The sequence below is a fragment of the Pyxicephalus adspersus genome, chromosome 8, assembly GCF_032062135.1.
Source record: "Pyxicephalus adspersus chromosome 8, UCB_Pads_2.0, whole genome shotgun sequence".
Classification (NCBI taxonomy): Eukaryota; Metazoa; Chordata; class Amphibia; order Anura; family Pyxicephalidae; genus Pyxicephalus; species Pyxicephalus adspersus.
The window spans coordinates 39,837,548-39,859,472 of record NC_092865.1 but is presented as its reverse complement, the minus strand read 5'-3'; the positions used below and the strand labels follow the sequence as shown (position 1 = coordinate 39,859,472).

Sequence of the window (21,925 nt, the reverse complement as noted above, 5' to 3'; positions counted from 1 at the left end):
ACATTTCAAGTATGTGTAAAGCATACCCAAATGATACTTAGTTTTCTAACTAAAGTACTTGTACATGTATTTCATGTATTCCCATCTACATGCACTCATCAATAGCTGCCACACTATTTCTTGCATTAACACACACAAAGGCCACTTGTATAGTAATGGAGGAAAATTGTATCAGTTGGAGTCTCTAGGAGTGGGCGTCCTGCAACAATTTTGGCTAGAGCTTTAGTGTGCAACTCTAAAAAAGGTTAAGAAGAATCTTAGGACAATGGGAAAACAGATAAACCTGGTTTTATTTATTTATTTATTTATTTATTTTTTTTTTTACACAACTAAGTTTTCACAAAGCCTTTTTGCATTCTTTGGTTAGTGGTGGTGGCTTGAGAATGTAATGGGGAGAAGTAGAGTGCCTGGTAACTGCATTTCACACACTCTGTGTGATGACGATTAATACCCTCTAGGAGCTCCTTATTACTTTCCTTAATTCTCTTTATGTATTTTAAGACATTGAAGGTGTTCTTTTGTTTGATTAGTGTGCATGCTTCTTTTCTTGTTTTGCTCATTCTCTTGTATCAGAGACCTGGTATAGACATCTCTTAGCATTTTTCAGCATCCCCATAATTTACAAAGCACACTTCCCACAGTCACGTCTAACCTTACAAAGAACAATAGATGTAGCCATGGTGTGTTCACTTGTGGGAACGTTATGTTCCAGTTCAAGCTTTTTTGTGTGTTTGCTGTTCTTGTGCCCATTGGAGCCACATTTGCTGTTATGATTTGGACCTAGTGTTGACTTTTGATGCCATAGCTCTGCCTAGGGTGTTGGCATTCTGTGACCATTCTCATCTGACCTTTTGTATTTACAAGGCATTTTTGCCAACAAATCTGTTATGCACATGTTGTTGTTTTGTCAGTTAAAGAGCACAATTATTTAAATTCCAGTATATCAGTAGGTTTGGGAGAAGGTGGGTCAGAATCTGGTTTTAGTAGCTGTTTTTTCAACCAGTGGTTCGTTTGTACTTAACTTTGGGTTTCACTGAACAGTAAGTCATACTGATAGAAGTTATTTATATATGTTGAGATCCTCTTTCCTCTTTTTCCAAAAATGGTAGGGTTGGCTTATACAGATAGAGATATATACATATATATGATATGGTGTACAATACGTTATAGTACAGACAGTGCCAGCATTTTTACCCTACCAGTTAAATAGTTGTAAACTATTTCTATAATGCAGAATGTAATTAACATGTAAATTGTATGATGATACCCTTTCATATGAGCATTTTATTTTGGTACAGTGGTAGTCAGTCTGTTTTTACAACTGAGTAAATACTTGGATTTTTTGTGTGAATTATCTGCATATCACTTCACAAAAGATAACTGTAAGAAAGATTTGGCCTGCCAATTATTTTTATGGTTGATCAGCACTTTTCCTCCTTAAAATGTGATTGGGAATATTTTCCTTTAATGTTATTTACATTTCTTTACAGGAAGGTGCATCTGCCAGGAAGACTCAGGCTCCTGCTGCACAGCCCGTGCCAAGACCAGGTAATTGCTGCAGAGTTTTGAGTCTTTGTGATTACCTGCATTAGATTTTTTTTTTCACTCAGCAGTCAAGTATTGAAACTGTTGGTCTTAGCTACTAATAAAATAAAAAATAATGACTCCAGGTCTACTTAAAAATACATGAAGCAAGACTGAACAAATCAGGGTTGCTAAAGGGATTCAGAAATATTATATTATTGAATGGATTGCGTCTACTTTCAAAAGCAATCAAAAAAACTACTTCTCATTTGTGTAGGCCAACCCCACTTATTTAGAGATAAATTTCCTAATTCCCTATGGCAGCCACAAACTGTTGCACATGTGTGGGATCGTCCTGCCTACAAATTGCTATATTGCTAGAAACATTATACATTTTATGAGCATGTCTTCTAAATTCCCATAAAGTGTTTGTTTAGTATCTTTAGCTTTTAGTATTTTTAATGGTTGTGTCTAAACAGGGTCTAACAACTGTTCATGCCATAAGTATGCTGCAGAATAGGCAGTGCAGCTAAATAGGTTTTATTCCATTTCCTTGAGCACAACACACTATATATGCACAATGCCAGGTATTTAGAGAATACACTCGCTGACTTCTTCATTTTTTTTTCTAAAGCCCTGCCTACATGATACTCCAATCTGAAGGCTTCGATTTTATGCTTTTTAAGAAGGATCCTCCTATTGGGGGGATGTGTGTGGTTTATGTTTCCCCTTCATATTATTTGTCAAGCCACAATGTTCTCCTAGAATCTAGAAAAGGATGCAGCAGTAACACCAGCACCAGGCAGTAATAAGACCTGTATGTGGATCTACAGCACTGGATTAATGATCCCCCGTTTTAAAAATGGGTATGACAAAGGATAGGGGTTAGGAGAGTATATTTTTCTTTACAAGTTAGTTTAAAAAAAAAAAAAACTCTGCTAGATGTCTTTGGAGATGTTGGGTTCATTTTCATCCCGAGATACGTTTTAGTACAGGTGAAACATTTGTGCTGGATGTTCTTTGTGGTGATACACAGTGGGTGGGCCTTTGACTAAAAACCGTTCAATATTTGTTCCCATTTTTTATGTCGTATTTTGAAATGCTTTGCACTCCTAATGCCTCTGATTAAAACTAATTGTCTGTCTGCAGAGACAGTGCCTATTTTTAGCAGCTACGTGAGGACTATCCTTAAATCTTTATTTCCACTGAAAAACAAAATGAGAAGAGTAAGGGACAGAAGTTCAAATGAGAAGATGAGCAGTGCGATACCAGTGAAATCGTAACCAAGCTTTTCATAACACTAAACTCTTGAAACCAAATCCCCCCCCCTGCTGGTTGCCTTTATTCTTCAATCTGTGTTGTGAAAGTTCTTTAAATACTAGACCTTAAAATATATTGATGCAGATTTCCAATGTAATATAGTTAACATTAACAAAAAAGGAAAATTTCCTTAAACCTGTGGATGCTTTTGGTTTTAAGAAACACTTTAAATTTGTTTTTAAAAATTGTTTAAAAACAATATATTCCACACTTAAAAGTGGAACTAAAGTGCACTTAAAAAAACAAATTCATGATCAGGGAGGTCATTACTGCAGAAAGGGACAGTCAGCGTCCAACCTACCTGATAGCTCAGGAAACTGTCCATCTAGTTTAAGAGGAAGTAAATGGAAAAATGCCCAAAACAAAAAAAATACCTTCAATCCCCCAGCACAGTTCATCGGTCCAGAGGTGTCTTCCATTGGGTCCCGGCATGGCATGCGTGAGATTTTTTTTCCCCCTTTTCACGAAAAGACTCCTGCGTATTCCTGGGATGCTCGGTCATGCACAGAAGAAGTACCCAAGAGCCTCCTGGGATGCGTGACGTAGGTATCCCGGGAGGCTTTGCGCTCCCTTTCATTCTTGACCGCCTAGTTGATTAGGATTAGGGGGCGCTGCTCTACCCCCTTTTTTCGCCTATATATTTAATATTTAGGAGGTTGAAAGTTTAGAATCCCTGTCAGGTTTACTGCTGCTGTGGGCTTTGTTGGGGAGATTTACTTTCCCTTCCTTTCCTGGAAAGAAAACTTTTACTAGACGGGAATTAAGGGAACAAATCTGCAACACAACACAAAAAGCTGACAGGCTCCTAGACCCTCTAAAATGTATTTTTTTTCCTCTCCAACAAAGTCTCAAACTGCAGTTAAACCTAAGTTTACCTTTCCACCATTCTATCCAACACAAAAAGTAGTAATATTTTATCAATATATGCATATGCTTTAATTCAAGCATGACAGTTGGTAATTGTGTTGTGTTTGATAAACATGGCTGGTCTTTCACCAGATGTAAAAAAAGAAGACAGATAAGAAGGCTTATATCAAATATAAAAAAGGCAATCTTTTACATTTGACTAGCAAAATGTGTTTAGAACAAAATGAGCTTGGTGAGAAAGTATTTAAAACCCTATTAATAATAGAAAGTTTAATGCACTAACAAGGTTATATAACTGGGAGCACAAGTAGGTTAATTCACATGCACTGTACATGACACAGAATAAAAATGAAATTGGCTTTGCTTGATAGGAAACAGGTATTATAGTATCAAAATATAAACTGGCCTTGCAAAGACTAATTAAAAGTAAATAGGATAAGCTTTATCTACATAAATGGAAGACTGAATAAAACTTGTGTATGAGCATACACACTGTCACAGTTGTGCAGCTGGATGTTGACAGACAGCAGTCATGCATATGTGAATTAACAAGGACGCTCTCTGAGAGGCTAAATAAAATATTAATACATTCGTAAGTTGCAAGCTTTGTGTCCCAATTTCGTTTTGAAAGTGTCTATATTAAAATTAAACAATATTGATATTATATAGCTTGAAGCCTTTAGCGGTCACTGCTAAAATCCAAAATGGTAATAAACAGTAATGCCAATTAAATGAATGTGAATAAATCCATGTTGTGTTTTTTTTTTTTTAATCATTTCACCTTGGTGTAAGGCTACAAATTCTGTCTCCGAGGGCCAGAGTTTGTTGTACACGTTATATGAGGGCACAGCACCAACTAGTGGCCTTACTGAGATTCATTTTTCTATTGCTAGTCATTCAGTTGCATAACATTTTTACTGAACCAAAGCCAATATAGCACACATGCAGAGCATGGTTAGAAAGCTTTTCATAAGTCAATAAACTAAATTCTGCCTGAAATTCCATCTAGTGGGGACAATTTTTAATCGCTATCCTAACCGCCAATTTGTTGATAGCATTAACTTGTGAGAGAGACTGCTAATTGCCACAGATGACCACTGTATACTCAAGTTGGCGTGTGGGACAAACCTACATTGTACACCAAACCCTTAACACCTAAAGCTTTTATACATATATTCTGAAAATAAATAATATTAATGGAGCAACATTAACTTGAGTCATCCACCTATTCCTTTGGATTGATCTACCTCTCATTGCAAATGTGAAGCCAGAAATTAGATATTGAATGCTAGAGGTTGACCACATTTTGCAAACTGGGCTTAAGATATACCAGATATCTTTGTTATGTCAGGTTACTTTTGTTGTAGTGTACCAGACATGTTTCCTTACCCATCATCTTTCCCACTACAGCTCTACATTCCAGTGCTCTTCAGACACCCTTCTATTTTTGTATGCCTAATCTGCTTTGTTCATGTTTACGCATTGCAGTAACCTTGCTTATTATACTGACTGTAAGATAGTATGTGATTTTGTTCAATAGCCACACATAGTCCACCCCAGAATTATGCTTGGATCTTTTTAATTCGTTTGATTTATGTTTCTTTCTTCCAGTTCTAGCGGTTTAATTTTTTGTGTAATTTCCTGTATGTTACTCCCACGCCAAGCACATTTCAGATAGCTGTTGTGTATTGTGTGGATGGCAGTTTGATTACTGATGTGTGTGGCTATTTACTGTGGGCAGTGTCGGTGACAATATAATTCTTTGTTGATGCATTTTCCACTGAATCCTACTGTCTCACATCAGTATTTAGTTCTACTGCTTTTAAAATAGGCAATTTGATAGCCTTCATTTTCAGATATTCTAATAGATATTTGTTAAAAGAAATAAAATATAGAGTTTTTAGGTATTGGACTTGCATAGCAATAATATCTTCCACAGCACAGTAGGCTAAAGTTCAGCACAGCATAATAAGCAATAAAATATTCCTTGTTTTGTGTCTTGAAAGATCCAAAAGAGCATGCAATAACATTGACTACATATAATATGCATGCAGTGTTCAAAGATTGTGATTTCCCATACCCAAAAAATTGATATTGTGTTGGGTAGGTATATATGTGCCACCATCATGCTATAAGCTTGGGGTACAAACTTAAGAATAAAGACCCATATTCTTATTTGTTAATCAGCTTGTTAGAATGTTTAGCTGTTTAGCGTCTCTTTATCCTGTGATATTTTACAATAGGATAGAATAAATCATGTAGCTTTTTTTATTGTTCTTGTCGTACATCTTTCTGCCCTATCTTTTCTTAGAAAGATGTAGCTAAAAGAAACATGGTGGCCATAACCCCAGTAACGTAATCTCCATTGTGCTACCAAAATGTTTTTGGGCCATCAGCCTTAAAAGACAGACTGTAGAGAACAGTGACATTGCACAGTCCATGTTCAGTTCTTTATTTTCCAAAAGTTTTTTAATCATAGTCTCTGCATTTCATCATAAAGGCTTAAAAAGGAAAAATCAAGAAAATCGGATCAATTGCTAGTCCAAAATTTTGATGTTTGGTAAAAACATCTAACCAACAAAAATCCCTGAATACTTGTAAAAATTTTAATACATTTTTTAGCCTCCTTGGTAGATTAGCCATATTGTACTCATCTTCTGCACATGCTTTTAAAAGTAATGTTTTTTCAGTTATATTTAGTATTGCTTCCCCAATTGTTCATGCTTATGGTATTTCAAGCTTATGTTATTTCACAATGGTCTAAGTCTGAAATGTTAATCAAGCCTTGGAAGATCATAGTACATGTGGGTCTTATCTTTGTTATTCTGATGAATGGCAAATAGTTTTAGGCTGCTAGGATAAACTCTGGAATAAACTTAACTGTAACCCAAGTGCTTTTGATGGTTAGTGGTGTTTCTTAAAATTAATATCTAGTAAGAAATGCTTATAGTTGTTTACTCCTTATCATGCACCCTCATCCCCATGCCACCTTCAGGTATATTTTGTGGAATTTGCTTTTTAATAAAAAAGCAGGTTTGATATTAAATGTAATATCAGAACTTTGTTTTTACAGCCTAAAGTGTGTGTGTGTGAGACACAGACCTCTAGGGCAAAGCAGTCCTGCTTTGTGCTACCTCTATTTTGTTCTGCACAGCAATGTTGTCTTCAATGATGCCATCCATCTTGTTTGTAGAAGCAAATACCAAACCAAGACGAATACCTCTGTATTGAGCAGGTCCTCTGATATTCCATCCTGTATGGCCCAGCTCCATTGAGGTACCACTTCAATACCATTATGTATATTGATCGAGGGGAAAGGAATGCTCTGGCATTTTTTTTTTTTTTTAAGAGTTGCCTGTACTTTTTTACATTATCTACAATTTAATTAGCTCTTGTTGCATAAATAACCACTCTAAACGCTTTTTTTCCCCCCACAGTATCGCAGGCAAGGCCTCCTCCCAATCAGAAGAAGGGTAAGATCTATAGTACATATAGTTTCTGTGTGTTTTGTTTTTTCTTTGGAAGGGGCTAAAAAAAAAAAAAAAAAAAAAAAAAAAAAAGCTGTCCTTAACGACATAAGCACTTGCCATTTAATAGTTGCTCTTTGATTTAGTTGGGACATGTGAAAAAGTTTAGGAAAAGCTTGTCTGTGTTGGGGAAGGCACAGTCTCGACAAACATTGTAAAATAATTTATTGCCTTCCATTTAGCCTATTTTGTTTCTTGCTTAGTAACACAGTTTTACCTGTTAACTTCTAACTATAATTTCAGGTTCACGGACACCTATAATAATTATTCCAGCTGCTACGACTTCCCTGATAACCATGCTGAATTCTAAAGATCTGCTTCAGGATCTTAAGTAAGTAGTTAATCTTCATAATGACCAAATACTGATATAAACCTCAAGAAGCATAGACTCCTATAAGCTCTTTGGTACTGCTGTGACTTCTAAGACTATATGGTCTGGCAGCTTGGAACTTCTTGGTGGTATTTAAGCTTGCTCACTCCTTTTCACTCCCCACCCCTTCCTATTGGCCAGTAGAGTAGCATATCATATTGATTATTACTTTATTGTACTTTATTCTATCTGTGTGGGGCGGGGGTAAACAGTCAAGCTTTAGTACTGACTGACAGTAAGTGTAGGCTTTTCTATATTAAGACAGCCTCGCTTCAGGAGTACTAAAAATGCAGTAGACGGAAAAAATCTATGCTGCAAATAAAAATTCTTGATAGCTATTGTGAAATTTTTATTAAAGTTTTGGTAAGTGATCACTGTCACATGAGTGTATGTCATCTTGGACCTGAAATATTTGTGCCCCAGCAGTCAACTGCAGTTACTAAGAGCTTGCTGATGGCACTGTTGAAGTCTATTGAAACATAACGTACATGCTCCAAAAATGTTTCTATTAGTTCTTTTACAGAATCATACACAAGCATATGCACTATAAAGTAGCACAAGTGCTAAGTGACTATTAGTAGATAAACATCATACTATATTAATTCCTTACCTGGTAGGTTAGTCTACATAGTAAATCTACTTTACTTAGACCAAATAGTTTTAGTAGGAAATGGTATTGCACCATGTATCTATATTGATGTTTAGAATGTACTTAAAAAACAAAAAAAAAAAAGTTAGAGATCCTATTCTGCAAATTTTGTGTAACTAAAAAATGTTAAATGTGAACTAACTTTTTATTTTTATTTAGGCACAGTTAAATGGCAACTAAAATAGTGCATGCACACACTTTTGTAAAACTGAGTCTTGTGGCTTCTTCAGAAGGTCTGCAGGACCTAGGGATTGAGGGAAGTGCAGCCTTCCTATTCCATACCCAATTCCTGTAAACTAGAAGCATGATCTCACACAGAACTTCCAGTAAGGTCAAAGATTACATCTTATTCCTCATATTCCAGCACTACCCTTATCACATTCCTCATGTAGAACAGACTAACCATACGATAAGGCAAAGGGCACAAATTTAAACCAAAAATTTCATAGTGTATGTAATCGATATATGTTCTATTATATACCTACATGGACGGTGGCTATAGCAGCCACAAGATCCCAATATTCCTGGGCAGTAGCAACCCCAGCCCCCCCCCCCCCCCCCCCCCCCCCCCCCCCCCAGCTCAGGGCCACAACTTTAAATATCAGTAACCCTGATGTCTTTGTAAGTATAACCTGTGGCTATACCATACTATCACATAGTGGGTTTATTAGCCCTTTTTAGACAGCTTGGTTCACATGTAACCGTACAGAAATGTATTAAAAAAAACACATACAATACAATAATTAGGTATTAGTAGTAGTAGTGAAATATAATATAATTATGTGTATTCATAGACATTTACTTGGAATTTAAATATGCAGCTTTATTTCCATCCTTGTATATTATCCTTGCGCTTTATGTACTAGAGGTTATTTTGTGTCCTAAGCAATACACCAAAACAATAGCTTGTGTATAGTCTCAGATGAACCTGCTTTTTTTTAACCCTTTGCATCTCCCTTTGTTTAGGCACTTGGTATTGTATACTGAAATTCTTTTTTTTTTTTTATTTTTTTTGTTCTTCTTCAAAGATTTGTTTCTTCAGAAGAAAAAAAGAAGCAAGGCTGTCAACGGGAAAATGAGGTCCTAATTCAGCGACGAAAGGATCAAATGCAGCCTGGTGGTACAAGTATAAGTGTCACTGTTCCTTATAGAGTCATAGATCAGCCCCTGAAGCTTTTGCCTCAAGACTGGTATGTTCTGCACTTGTCATCATTCGTGTTATTTTGCTTTATAAAGTCATACTTTAACCCCTGATTCCATTGAGGGATATGCTATGGAGAGCTATGCTCCACACTACAACAAACATTTTGAACTTGTATCTTCGTGAATATGGTATAAAGCTGGACAATAACAAGCAGAGGAATGAGTGAAAAAATGCTGTTTAAAGCAGGATTGTGCTCTGCTAAATGGAACTCATTTTAATAAATTGAATTTCCAATTTTCCCTTGGCACTCTTCAGCCCACTCATTGTTATATTCAAAGGTGCTTCATTAGGGGTAAAACTTTATTATTATTATTACTACTATTATTAGTATTATTATTATTATCATTATCATCATTATTAGTAATACTAAACAGGATTTATATAGCAGCCAACAAATTACGCAGCGCTATAGAATAAATAGTGGTTACAAATGACAGACAAATACAGACAGACACAGGAGGAGAGGACCCTGCCCCGAAGAGTTTACAATCTAGTAGGTGGGGGAATTAACACACAATAGGAGGGGAGGGGAGATATGTAGTGGTGGGAAGTAGTGACAGTTTCAAAAGACAGAAGAAGACGGGTAGGCAAGTTTTAAAAAATGGGTTTTGAGTGGTCTTTTAAATTAGCAGAGAGTAGGAGCAAGTCAAATAGTATGAGGAAGACCATTCCAGAGAGTTGGGGCGGCTCTAGAAAAGTCTTGGAGTCGTGCGTGTGATGGGGTTATGAGTGAGGAAGTCAGTTGTAGGTTATTGGGGGAGTATTTTTTTTACCAGGTCAGAAAGGTAAGTAAGGACAAGAACTGTGGAGGGATTTGAAGGCAAAACACAGAAGCTTACATTTGATTCAGGTGAAATGAAAGCAAATAAAGAGAAACTACAAAGAGGGGCAGCACAGTCGAGTAAGTGGAATAACAGAGAGGAGGATGTTGCAGTAGTCCAGATGGAAAGCTAAGAGCATGTACAAGGAGTTTGGGGGTCTCTGGGGACAGGTAGGGGCAGATTTTGGAGATGTTGCGTAGGTGAAAGAGACAGGACCTTGAAATGTTCTGAATATGGTGGTAAAAAGGGGGGGCAGGTTTAAAGGTGGCACTAAGACAATGTGCCTGAGGGGAGGGAGGAGTAACAGTGTTAACAGTTAGGAATATGTCGGGGGAGAAGATGATGAGTTCTGTTTTATCCCATTTGAGTTTCAAGAATTGGTCAGACATCCATGATAAGATGACAGGGAACATAAAACCATATCAACAACTAAAAAAAAAAAAAAAAAAAGTGTTCCTTACTCTTTGACATTTACCTTGCTGAAGGCTATGTTGATTTCCTTTAGTCTCCCTTCTGCCCCTTAGTAAGCATATGCATATAGTAATGTGAAGCCAAACATTTACAGCAGAGACATCATTTGTCTCTGTCTGCTAACTCAGCACTTTTCCATAGCCATGTTTGTGGAGGAAGTGATTATGGGAGGCATGCATCATATGTTCGTTGACATGGGCATTCCCAGTATACATTGCAGCTCTGTTAATCAAGGTCCTGCTGTGGATCATCATGAAAAGGCGTGGGAACAAAATAAAAATAATGAACTACATCCATTTGCCAGAAAACAAAAAAATGTATAAGCAGAATGTCTGCTTAAGAGAATTGGTATGGGTCTGGTATTAGGCATCCATCAAAATAACAAATGGATTTCCAAGATTTAGGCAGTTAAAGTTGTAGGAAAATTTTATATGTCACTACTTTTGTGCTTGGCACTTTTGTCTTCAAATACTCCTGATTTGTCCAGTAATACTAATGGTCGTTTGATTGTGATCGTGATTGATTGATTGTGATTCATGTGGTTGGCTAGGCACAGTGTCTACAGAAAAAAATGATGAGGGTTTATGAGCTCCATCTTCCTTTATCTGCTCATTTGTGATTCTTTTGGCACTGTTCTGTGTAGCAGTAGTATGAGTGTTTTGATGCACCCAATGGCTTTTAGGAAGTGGCTTGAATGATGCTTCAACCCAGGAGAGGATTAGCACTGCATCACATAGCAGGAAGTCCAGAAAGAAGAATGCCAGAAAAGAACAGCGTTTTGCAGCTAAAGCTGCTTCTGTTACTTATTTAAACCGGCTTGCCTATTAGGTTTACGCTTACTTGTTCGATAAAAGTACAGTGGTACCTTTGTATAAGTCCTTAATCTGTTCCAGATCCTTGGAGTGGAAGAAAAAAATTCTATTGTTATTGGCATATTATACATTGATGGGGCTGTATAAAAATTATATAAACACTGCTTTAAACTAAAATACATAAATACAAAAGCAATTCGATGAAATTAATGAAAATTTAACCTTGGTTGGTGAGAAGAGTTGAGTGCCTACTAGGTTGGTGCTGGGAAGCGAGGAGGAGGAGATGTTATGTAATTCACAGAGAGTTATAGCGCAGGTTGTTCACTGAATGGTAGCAACTGGCGTACTAATGCTCATGGGCAGTCGTGGCTTTGTCTGGAGAGACGTAAATAAGGGTAGAGCAGGGCGATGACTCATTTTGACCCATACAAGTTCTAGCACAAAGGTTGTATACTAAGCAAGATTTTTGGTGTCCAAACTGGTCTTATTCCAAGTTGGACTTATTCCAAAGTGGACTTATACTGGGGTACCACTGTAATTGTATTTTTTTTTTATATAGTTTGAGTAAGAACCTTTTGTGGGGTGTTACAAAACTTTGTCTTTAAGATTGCTAACAATTTTGATACATGTAATAAGTTGTTTCTGTTCAACAGTGCAAACTTCAAACACTTGAAGTATTAAAACATTTAGAATAACCGTAGAAATAATGAAAATATTGTAACCTTTTTATAGGATATAACGTTTCTTCTTAGACTTGCCTGTAACTTTAACTTTGCCAATAAACATTTCTATTTAAATTTTAGGGACCGCGTGGTAGCGGTGTTTGTTCAAGGTCCTGCTTGGCAGTTCAAAGGGTGGCCCTGGTTATTGCCCGATGGATCTCCAGTTGATATCTTTGCAAAAAGTAAGCCTTAACTTTTTTGAAAATTTGATGTTTTGGAAACATTGTCAGAGCGAAATCCTTGAGGGATTGTGCTAATCTCATATTTTTTTTTTTTTTTACACCTAACCATTTAACATTCCTTAACTGAACTCCTATTAAAGATGTATTAATATAAAAATTAAGTCCTTCGTTATCTCTGTTTTTTTTGTAGTTAAAGCCTTCCATCTTAAGTATGATGAAGTTCGACTGGACCCCAATGTGCAGAAATGGGATGTTACCTTGTTGGAACTGAGTTACCACAAAAGACATCTAGACAGACCTGTGTTCTTGAAGTTTTGGGAAACTTTGGACAGGTACTAACATTTTGGAAGTTTTTTTTTTTTATTGACAAATGTCAATAGAAAAAAAGGTGGACACATTATAGTTTTAGTATATATTGGTAACATTTTTTTAGGCTGTATAGATTGTATTTTTCACTATATTTTGTTTAGTTTTATAGCAGGTGCAAATTTGAAAGATACTTTACTCATTTTTGCAAATAATGAAATACTGTATGGGTTTAAAAACGAGCATGGGCAAACTATGGTCTGTGGGCCATATACATCCAATTGTGTTTTTTAATACAGCCAACTTTAACGGTTTATACAAACGCTCTATCCACCTGAGCACCACTGGTTTAAGATTTAGGGAACAACTTTGATTACACACACACACACACCATCCCATCCCATCCCAATAGGTGTGTGAAAGTTGATGTTTTCATATGCAATACTGTGGTGATTTTAATACAGAATATAAACTAAAGTATTGTTTTTCCTTTTTAGATACATGGTGAAGCACAAATCACACCTGCGGTTCTGAAATATATATTTCTTCATTTGGAAAGCAAATGATGGATCTATGAAATACCCTAAGGGTGGAACTGTTAAATGTAAAAATTGCCTTGAACAACCAACCAACTTGGCTCTAAGGACTAACTGCCATAAATTGCAGTCTCAACAAATGTGTTATTTTTTAAATAAAATTTGCATAATGTCTACAGTTCAAATTGTATATTTTGATAGTCACAGATTCTTTGTTTTAAGCAGCAATTTGTTTAGATTTCGCACGCTCTATGATATTGGTGCATTCTGTAATGAGCTGCCCTTCCTACTCTAAAATCTGTTTTCCATTAAATGTGTAAAACTCAGTTTGGCAGTTTTATAGTCTAAACTGCAGTTAAGTGAAATGTGTACAGTGGTGCAAATGGGGATTCAAAATATATATATATATTTTCTGTTTATGTACAAAAAAGGAAATATAATTATTACCTTTTTTTCCAACAGTTAAGTTTGCTTTCTCTTTTCCCCAGAGATTTGTAAGGTCAGCTGAGGTCAAAATATAAATCAATAAAAAAAAAAGAAAGCTCTGTACACTGGTCTGTATTGATTTTAGGATGTAATTTGTAGCATTGTAGTCAAAATGCTAAATACATAGCTGAAACACATCTCTGTGAATGGTTTTATCAGCCATAATATTAGAAAAGCATTGCATATTAACTTTTTCCATAGTGCTCTATAACTGTTCATCATAATTGGGAGGACAACGCTTTTTTAAGTTGGCACCAGTTTACTATAGGTTTCCACCCAATCCTCTGTCATCCCACAATGTTTACCACGATACTCTCCTGGGTAGATGTGCTATAATAGCACTGGGTCTTTGAGTTGCTTTTGTTCACACCTTTATCAAATATTACTAGCTAACAGTAGTTGTCATGCTATTCTCCTAGTGTTCATTGCCAAGTTATTGACCTGAAATAGGAATGCTGCTGATTAAGAGTCTCAGTTATGAAAATGGGTAAATCTAGGTACATATACATGGATGATCTGCTGGCATTTACCTCTGCAATATCCCTTTATGCAAATTGAACTATTGAGTTAAAATCAATTACAGAGCAACAAATGTGTACATTGATAACCCCGGGGTAAGTATAATGGGGGTATGTGTACAGCAAATGTTCTTTAAAAGTGTGAGGCATCTTGCGCACGGGTAAAGCCACAAGTTCACAATAGATTGGGTCCTGTGGTCCCAAAAAAGTGAACATAACCACACACTGGAGATGCAAATTCCTCCCCCAGCTTCTCTGCCTGTTAAATTCTTTTAAAATATATTTCTGCTGTTTCAAATTAAATTTTAACTATGGATCCACATGCTAGTTTCAGAATTAAAGAATTTTCAGTTTGTTTTAGATACTACATGAATTTGTAAAAGAAAACTTGATGTAAATAATCCTGTCAAAGTGTAGTGTATGAAAAACGTTTCTGTTTACATTCTGTTCATAGGGGCAGTCAAATTTGTTCATTACAGCTTCCTGTAAATGCCATACAAGGTTTAGTTTTTTTGCCCCTTTTTAACTGTAAGGTGGTGCCCCTTAAGAAGAGTAACTATGATTGCTGATCTATTAATCTACATTTCACAAAACTGTTATATGGAAGAGGGAGTACCCAACATTACTCTTTATTTAAGGTTTCGGTTTTAAATCTGAATTCTGATACCTCATCTGTAACCTAATGAGAGAGAGAGAGAGCATTATTGTAAAACACTGTATTTTATTTATTTTAAAGCTATCATAAGGGAGCTGACAAGCAGTTTGTGATTGGTCTGGAGGGTAGCAGGTTCTTTTTACAGAGATATCTGGGGTCTTATATGTGTCTTCTGTCCCATACCCTAGCAGATCAATCAAAAACACTTCTGCAGGTGAATTGATTTACATAATGATTTGGAGAGTATGTAGAGAAAGAGCCCTTGCTCTGTTATAATATAGCCAATTATTTATTATAATTATTGGCTAAATTATATGAATTTATACTGTAGCCATTGTTCTGTTTTAATCTGTTTAGCTCTTTCACCTGTATATCCCCTGTGGACCACAATTTTTACATTTACATTTTTATATATATTTTGTTATAGTTTAGACATGATTAGACAGATTTTTTTTAGTGTATTCAATTCTATATACAGTGAAACAAATGGTTACAACAACAAAATAAAGTTATTTACCAATATTGGCATTTTTTGATAAAATTTGGATTTTAAAGTTTAAATTATATAAATATAAAATAATAGCTTAGAAGACAAAGGAAAAAAAGAGTTAATTAGAACTGACTTGGTTAAATAGTGGTTATGAAGGTTAACAAAAGGAACAGTGTTTTTTTGGCAAGGTTTCTATGAATTAGATATGCAAATCAAAGCCCCTTTGATCTGCTATAATTAAATCAGATAACTCGAAAAAACATTGCTGCATCATCTTAATTCTTGTTTACACATCAGAAGCCATTTAGTGTGTCCGTTTACACAGGAGCAGAAAGATCTGATCCCATGTACATAGTAAAATTTATGGCATTCTAAATGACCGTGGAGAAGAAGAGGTTGGGCATACTACTACACACAGGTCAACTATTTGATTTTTTTTTTCTCTGTGCCTGATGTCAATACTTTGTAAAAGGAGCAAGGCTTTACTATGTATATTATAACACCTCCACTGTGATTTCTCAAACTGAGCTCAAATGTTTGGTGTTAATCTTTTTATTTTGTATCCGGAAGTGAAAGTTTTTTTTTTTCCTTTTTTTTCCCTATATATATATATATATATATATATATATATATATATATATATATATATATATATATATATATATAATTTCTTGGGTTGTGTTAATACTAATTTTAAGCTGATTTGCCATTGTTTTTCTTTAAAAGGTTGTTAATCTAAGCAAAATTTTCTATTTGTGCTAATTTGTGTTTTTTGCTACACAGGGATATAAATATTCTAATACATAGTGAAAAAAGGAGTAATTAAGAAAATTAAAATTAGATGAATGAAGAATTCCACTAGTATGATGTTGTGTGTGAAAGGTCATGAATATTTGGCAAAATTTATTGTAAGCAGTTCTAAGGCTGACAAGTCATGAGAATGTTTAGTCACAAGGATGGCCATTTTTTTCCCAGACATAAGTGAAAAATGTTTACTTGTACACCAGGAGGTTAGCAATCAAACAGACCGTCCTATTCAGGAATATTGATGCTATTTTTCTTTTTCCCCCCCAAAAACAGGAGGTCAGAATCTGCAATAAATTAAATAAAACTCTCTCTGCATACTTCATGATGCTACTCCGTGACCATCACAAGTATTAGGCCAGCTTCATGGGTCAAATACCGTCTCCCCACACAGTCAGGGTTGAAAACCATGTAGCTCTGGACAAGATCAAGTGTCGGTGAACAACAGTTTAAAATTTTGAAACATACTGTGTGTGCATTCATCTGGCTTGTCTTTAGGTGGGTTATTCATTCTGCTGTACTATTTTGCCTGACTTCATGTTTCCTCTGTAACCTCTGCTCGGATACAGTTGTTCTGCCTGCCCCAGCCTTGGAGCTTAAACCGCTTTTACACCCCTCAAAATTGCACTCTTGTGTTGGGGTACTATTTAAAATGAATGGGACTGTAGCTCATCCACACATATATTGTGTGTTACTGCAATGCCATGGTGTGAAAACTGCCTAAAGCACCATGTATGGTTTCAGGCTCACCTAGACCTTTCTTAATTTCTTTTCATGTATTTAATGGTGCAAATTGTTGGTAAGCGCTTGTTCCACCCAGGAGTCATTGATATTATTTTACACCAATGTGGTACATTGCATAGTCCTGACTGCTACACCTTAATAGGCTTATTTCACAAATGTTTAATTTTGGGGAATAATGATATTTATGTAGCACTCACCCCTGTAGGAATTTCTGTGGGTTTTCTCTTCTGGTGGGGTACAAACACAAAGGCTCAGTCCATCTGTTCAGTCTAGGGGAACATTTCAAAGTAGTTAGAAGAGAGGGTCAGGATACAGGATGTCAAAAATATACAGCATTTGATCTCACAGGATGAGGAGTGTACAGACCAAAATGTGGGTGTGTAAAATCCCCAATTTTTCATATTGAGGTTGTATTTCTCAGCTTCAGTCTACCTTACCGATACCCAGACTTAAGCCTTGTGGCTTGGATTAGGCATCCCCTTTTGTCTTCACAGTCCTGAACATCATTTTGGAGAACCTTTCTCCTTTATTTTGGTGACTAAAAAACTTCTCTCTGGGCGGGCTGTCTCCTGTCCTAAGTTCTGGAATGGATTTAAAGGGTCCCTACATTTAATTTATCCATTAGGCTGTAACCTTTATACGGATTCTTATCCCAGTCTGTCAGTTTTTTGGAATTAAGCCTTATTTCTTGATTTAGGTTTCTTTTGTAGTATGTTAAGATCTCGGTAACAAATGTGAATTGCAATAAATGTACAGTTTTTTTTTTTTGAAAACTGTTTTTATTTTCATTTATGCAAATAACTGTAACCAAAAAAAAAAAAAGGGGGGGGATAAGACAAACAGGGGGAATGGGAGGGAACACTCAAAATTCTAGTATTATTGGTATCATAATGTTAACAACAAATGATCACACAGTCATCCGGATATATTGGTGATATACCATGTGGGGTATTTGAACATTTCAAGTATCGAGGTACAGTCCGAGTCATTAAAGGCATAGACTAAAAACTTGTACCAGTGTGTCCAGAAACAAGTAATGGAGTCATCGCCTTGCATTTTAGCATCCAGCATTTCTCTGTGGAAGAGGGTTTTCAAGGTGGAGATAACTTGATCCAAACCAGGGGGTTGGGGTTGTATCCAGTTTTGCATGATTGTTCGCCTGGCAGCTAAAAGACATATACTAACCCAAGTTCGTACAGATCAAGGTATATTATCTGCATCTATGCCATCCCAGGAACCAAACAACAAAACCGGAGTGGATGGTACGGTATGTCCAGTTACAGAGGTTATAAACCTAAGTATTTGAGACCAAAATATGGTGATCTTGGGGCAAAACCATAACCGGTGGGACAAAGGCATTCAGACAATTGCACTTGGGGCATTGGAGATGCCATGACCTAGGGTGCGAGGCCGATGTGGAGGGTCTGAATACTTTATAAGCCCTGTGTAGTAGCATAAATTGAGACTCTCTCCAATTTTCATTGACCATACTTTGTCTCACCGTTTGATGATAACCTTGTATAATACAATCCACTATATCAGGTTCTGGAAAGTCTTTTTGCCACATTTTTACATTAGAAGATGACAGCGGTTTAGTAAAAAGAGGCAGAAGGCACGCATACATATTAGATATATTAGATGGAGACAATGTCAGAAGTTTGTCAAAACTATTGGGACGAAACATCTCTGCATAATGAAGAGCTAAAGATTTGAGGTACGACATAGCCTGATTATAGTACAGTGGATGAAGGGCCCAGCGTGAAACATTATATGTCACTTGTAAACTAGACAAGGAAACTTTAGTGGAGTCCTCCGGTTGGAAGAGCTCTCTAAAATACATCAGACCCTTTTGTTTCCATATCTCAAACGCTGCGTGTTCTTGTGCCTGAGGGAACATTGGGTTATCACAAATGGGTAAACAACGAGATATGCGAACTGGCAGTTTGAACCACTGTCTGAGGACCTTCCATGTAACCACTGTGTCTCTAATAAGAATATTATGGCGCAAAAAGATAGGGATGGAAGAGAAACTACAATGTAACAGGCACAGAGATTCTAGGGATAGGACATTGCACTCTCCAAATGTAGATTGGAGTAACAGGATGAGCCCCCAAGCCAGTCGACAACATGCCTTGCCAATGTGGCCAGATTGTAGAGCCTTATATTCGGGAAACCCACACCCCCTTCCGTCTTGGGTGAATATAATTTCGCCAGAGAAATTCTCGGGCGTTTGCCACTCCACAGAAATTTTGTGAAAGCCCTATTAAGAGTATTCACATCAGCATGTGTCAGTAGAAGAGGCAATGTCTGCATGGGATAAAGTAATTTGGAAAATGACATCTTCGCTAGGTGACAACGGCCTAGGAACGATAGGGGCAGATGTTCCCACATCCTCAATTCCTTTTGTATTTTGGCAATTAGCGGCGGATAGTTCAGGGCATAAAGAGATGAAGGCAAGCGTCCAATACAGAGTCCTAAATAGGTGATGGAATGTGCTGCCACTTTAAAAGGTACATATGTCCTCCACTATCCGCCACATCCGCATTTTTAGCTAAAGACAAAATCTCACTCTTGTCAAAGTTTATTTTCAGCCCAGCAAAACTCTCAAAAATCTGGAACACAGTTCGGATATTATTGCTGCCAAGGCGTGGGTTAGATGTAAAGATCAGAATATCATTTGCAAATAAGGCAGTACGTAGCTCACTTGTTTGAACTGGAATTCCATGCAGTAAAGGGGTGGAGTTCAAGTATCTAACCAGTGTTTCTAATGCAAGGTTAAACAGGAGAGGAGATAATGGGCACCCCTGCCTAGTCCCTCTATGAAGAGCAATGGGACTTGATAAGAATCCCGGAGTATGTATACAAGCAGTTGGGGAAGCATACATAGCCTCAAGCAATTTGAGGAATAAGCCTCTAATACCTACGTGTTTCAGTACTGTAAAGAGCCATGGTATATTTACTGTATCAAAGGCCTTATGGGCGTCTATAGCAATAATAGCCGAGTCTAGGTCTGGCCGGTGTTTGGCGGTCTCCAATGCAACTAGTACTTTCCTAATATTAGTCACTGCTGCTCTGCCTTGAACAAAACCCACCTGGGAAGGAGAGATAAGGGAGGGTAATAATCTAGCCAACCTGTCCGCAGGAATTTTAGACAGAATCTTCACATCTATATTTACTAAAGAAATGGGGCGATATGAGTCCGGATCACAAGGGTTCTTATCTTTTTTCAGAAGGAGTCTTATATAAGCTTCTTGGCCAGAACGGAAATACATACCCCGTTCCCAAAGGGTAGAGTAGAGTGCATGGAGATCCTCCACCACTTCATCTTTGAGCATTTTGAAAAATTCCGTGGTAAACCCGTCAGGGCCCGGGCTTTTCCTTTTTTTAGGGAAGCAATGGTGACCAATATTTGTTTTGTAGTAATAGGTGCATTAAGATCTTCAATATCACTTGGTTGTAATTTGGGCAAGGTAACCTCGGATAGGAATGTCCTCCCAGCCTGTAAATCCGTTGGTGAGGAGGAGTATAGATTTTGATAATATTGAGCCAAGTGGTGATTCACCTCCTTAGGTGAGGTAACCACAGTGCCTGTTGTTGTATTTAATTTGGGAATATACGTCGGCTTGTAGCCGGTGCGGACCAGATTTGCTAACATTTTACCCGATTTATTGCCATATTTATGATCTTCTAGGGATTTGTATTTGCATTTAAGATGTTCATATTGGAAGAGCCAGGAATCAAATTTACGCTTAGAAGCATACCACTTTTGTTTAGTATCTTGGGTAGGGTTATCTGTCAGTGCTTGTTGCGCTAGTCTAAGCTCCTGTTGCGCCTGGAAAAAAGTTGGATAACGTGGTCTTTTTTCGTTTCACCATAAAGGAAATGATCCTACTTTTCAAGTAAGCCTTACCTGCCTCCCAAAACAATATAGGGTCATTCCTATGGGCAGCATTGTGTTGAACATATTCAAGCCATGCTGATTTCAACTCTCCCTGAAACTCTGGGTCTTTGACTAAGTAGGAAGGGAACCGCCAGGGAACATAATCCCCCTTGGGGTATTGGTCTCACAGCACAAGAGAAATGGGAGAGTGATCCGAGATCACCATAGTATGAATCTCAGGAGACTCTGCTTTATACATAATGGCATCAGTACAGAACAGGTAATCTAGGCAAGTTTGAGATACATGAGCCTGAGTAACAAATGTATATTGTTTTTCTAGGGGGTGGTACTGTCGCCAAACGTCATTCAAAGACATAGCAGAAACAAAATCTGACAATTGTGAGCGAGATGTACGCCTCTCAGCACAGTCAACATGGCCAGAACACCTATCTTTCGAATCCACCATGACTGACATAAAGTCACCCCCTACAATTTTGGAGGGTGTGGGATCTTGAGCCATCCAGCAGGATAACTCTTGAAAAAAGGTGATAGGCGGAGAATTTGGGGCATATATATTGTATATTGAGAGGTCCTGGTCATGTAACTGTAGAAGAACTTTGATAACACGACCTGCAGAATCACTTTGCACGGTCTTCACCTTGCCCTGAAAAGATTTATGTATCAGGATCAATGCTCCAGCTTTCCGGTCATTGGAAGGTGTTCCATATACTTCAACCACCCAGAGCTTCTTCATTCTGTGAAAATCACTGCTACCCAAATGAGTTTCCTGTAACAGTACAATATCTGGACTCAGCCGTTTTAAATGGCGTAGTACGGACATGTGCTTGTTAGGGGAATGCAAACCCTTGACATTCCAAGAAATTACTCGTATACAGTATTAACACACTGCTTAATCATACATGGATAAGAGCAACCATATTATAACAATAGTATGACCATTACAAGTGAGGAGGAAAATAGTAACACAGATTCAGACTTATACAGGTGATTGTTGAAAAGCCTAATTGGTGGAGGCA

General features: G+C 37.1%; 1 protein-coding gene across 1 annotated transcript in view; it reads left to right on the top strand.

Annotated features, from left to right (window-relative positions):
* Positions 1-13,860, top strand: part of CDC73 (cell division cycle 73) — a 40,384-nt gene extending 26,524 nt beyond the window's left edge. The window contains exons 11-17 of the mRNA XM_072420104.1: positions 1,491-1,548; positions 7,149-7,184; positions 7,482-7,569; positions 9,286-9,447; positions 12,369-12,469; positions 12,660-12,801; positions 13,273-13,860. Coding sequence (XP_072276205.1) covers positions 1,491-1,548; positions 7,149-7,184; positions 7,482-7,569; positions 9,286-9,447; positions 12,369-12,469; positions 12,660-12,801; positions 13,273-13,309 — 624 coding nt within the window. The 3' untranslated portion in view covers positions 13,310-13,860. The remainder of the gene's footprint in view (positions 1-1,490; positions 1,549-7,148; positions 7,185-7,481; positions 7,570-9,285; positions 9,448-12,368; positions 12,470-12,659; positions 12,802-13,272) is intronic.
* The last annotated feature ends 8,065 nt before the right edge of the window (positions 13,861-21,925 follow it).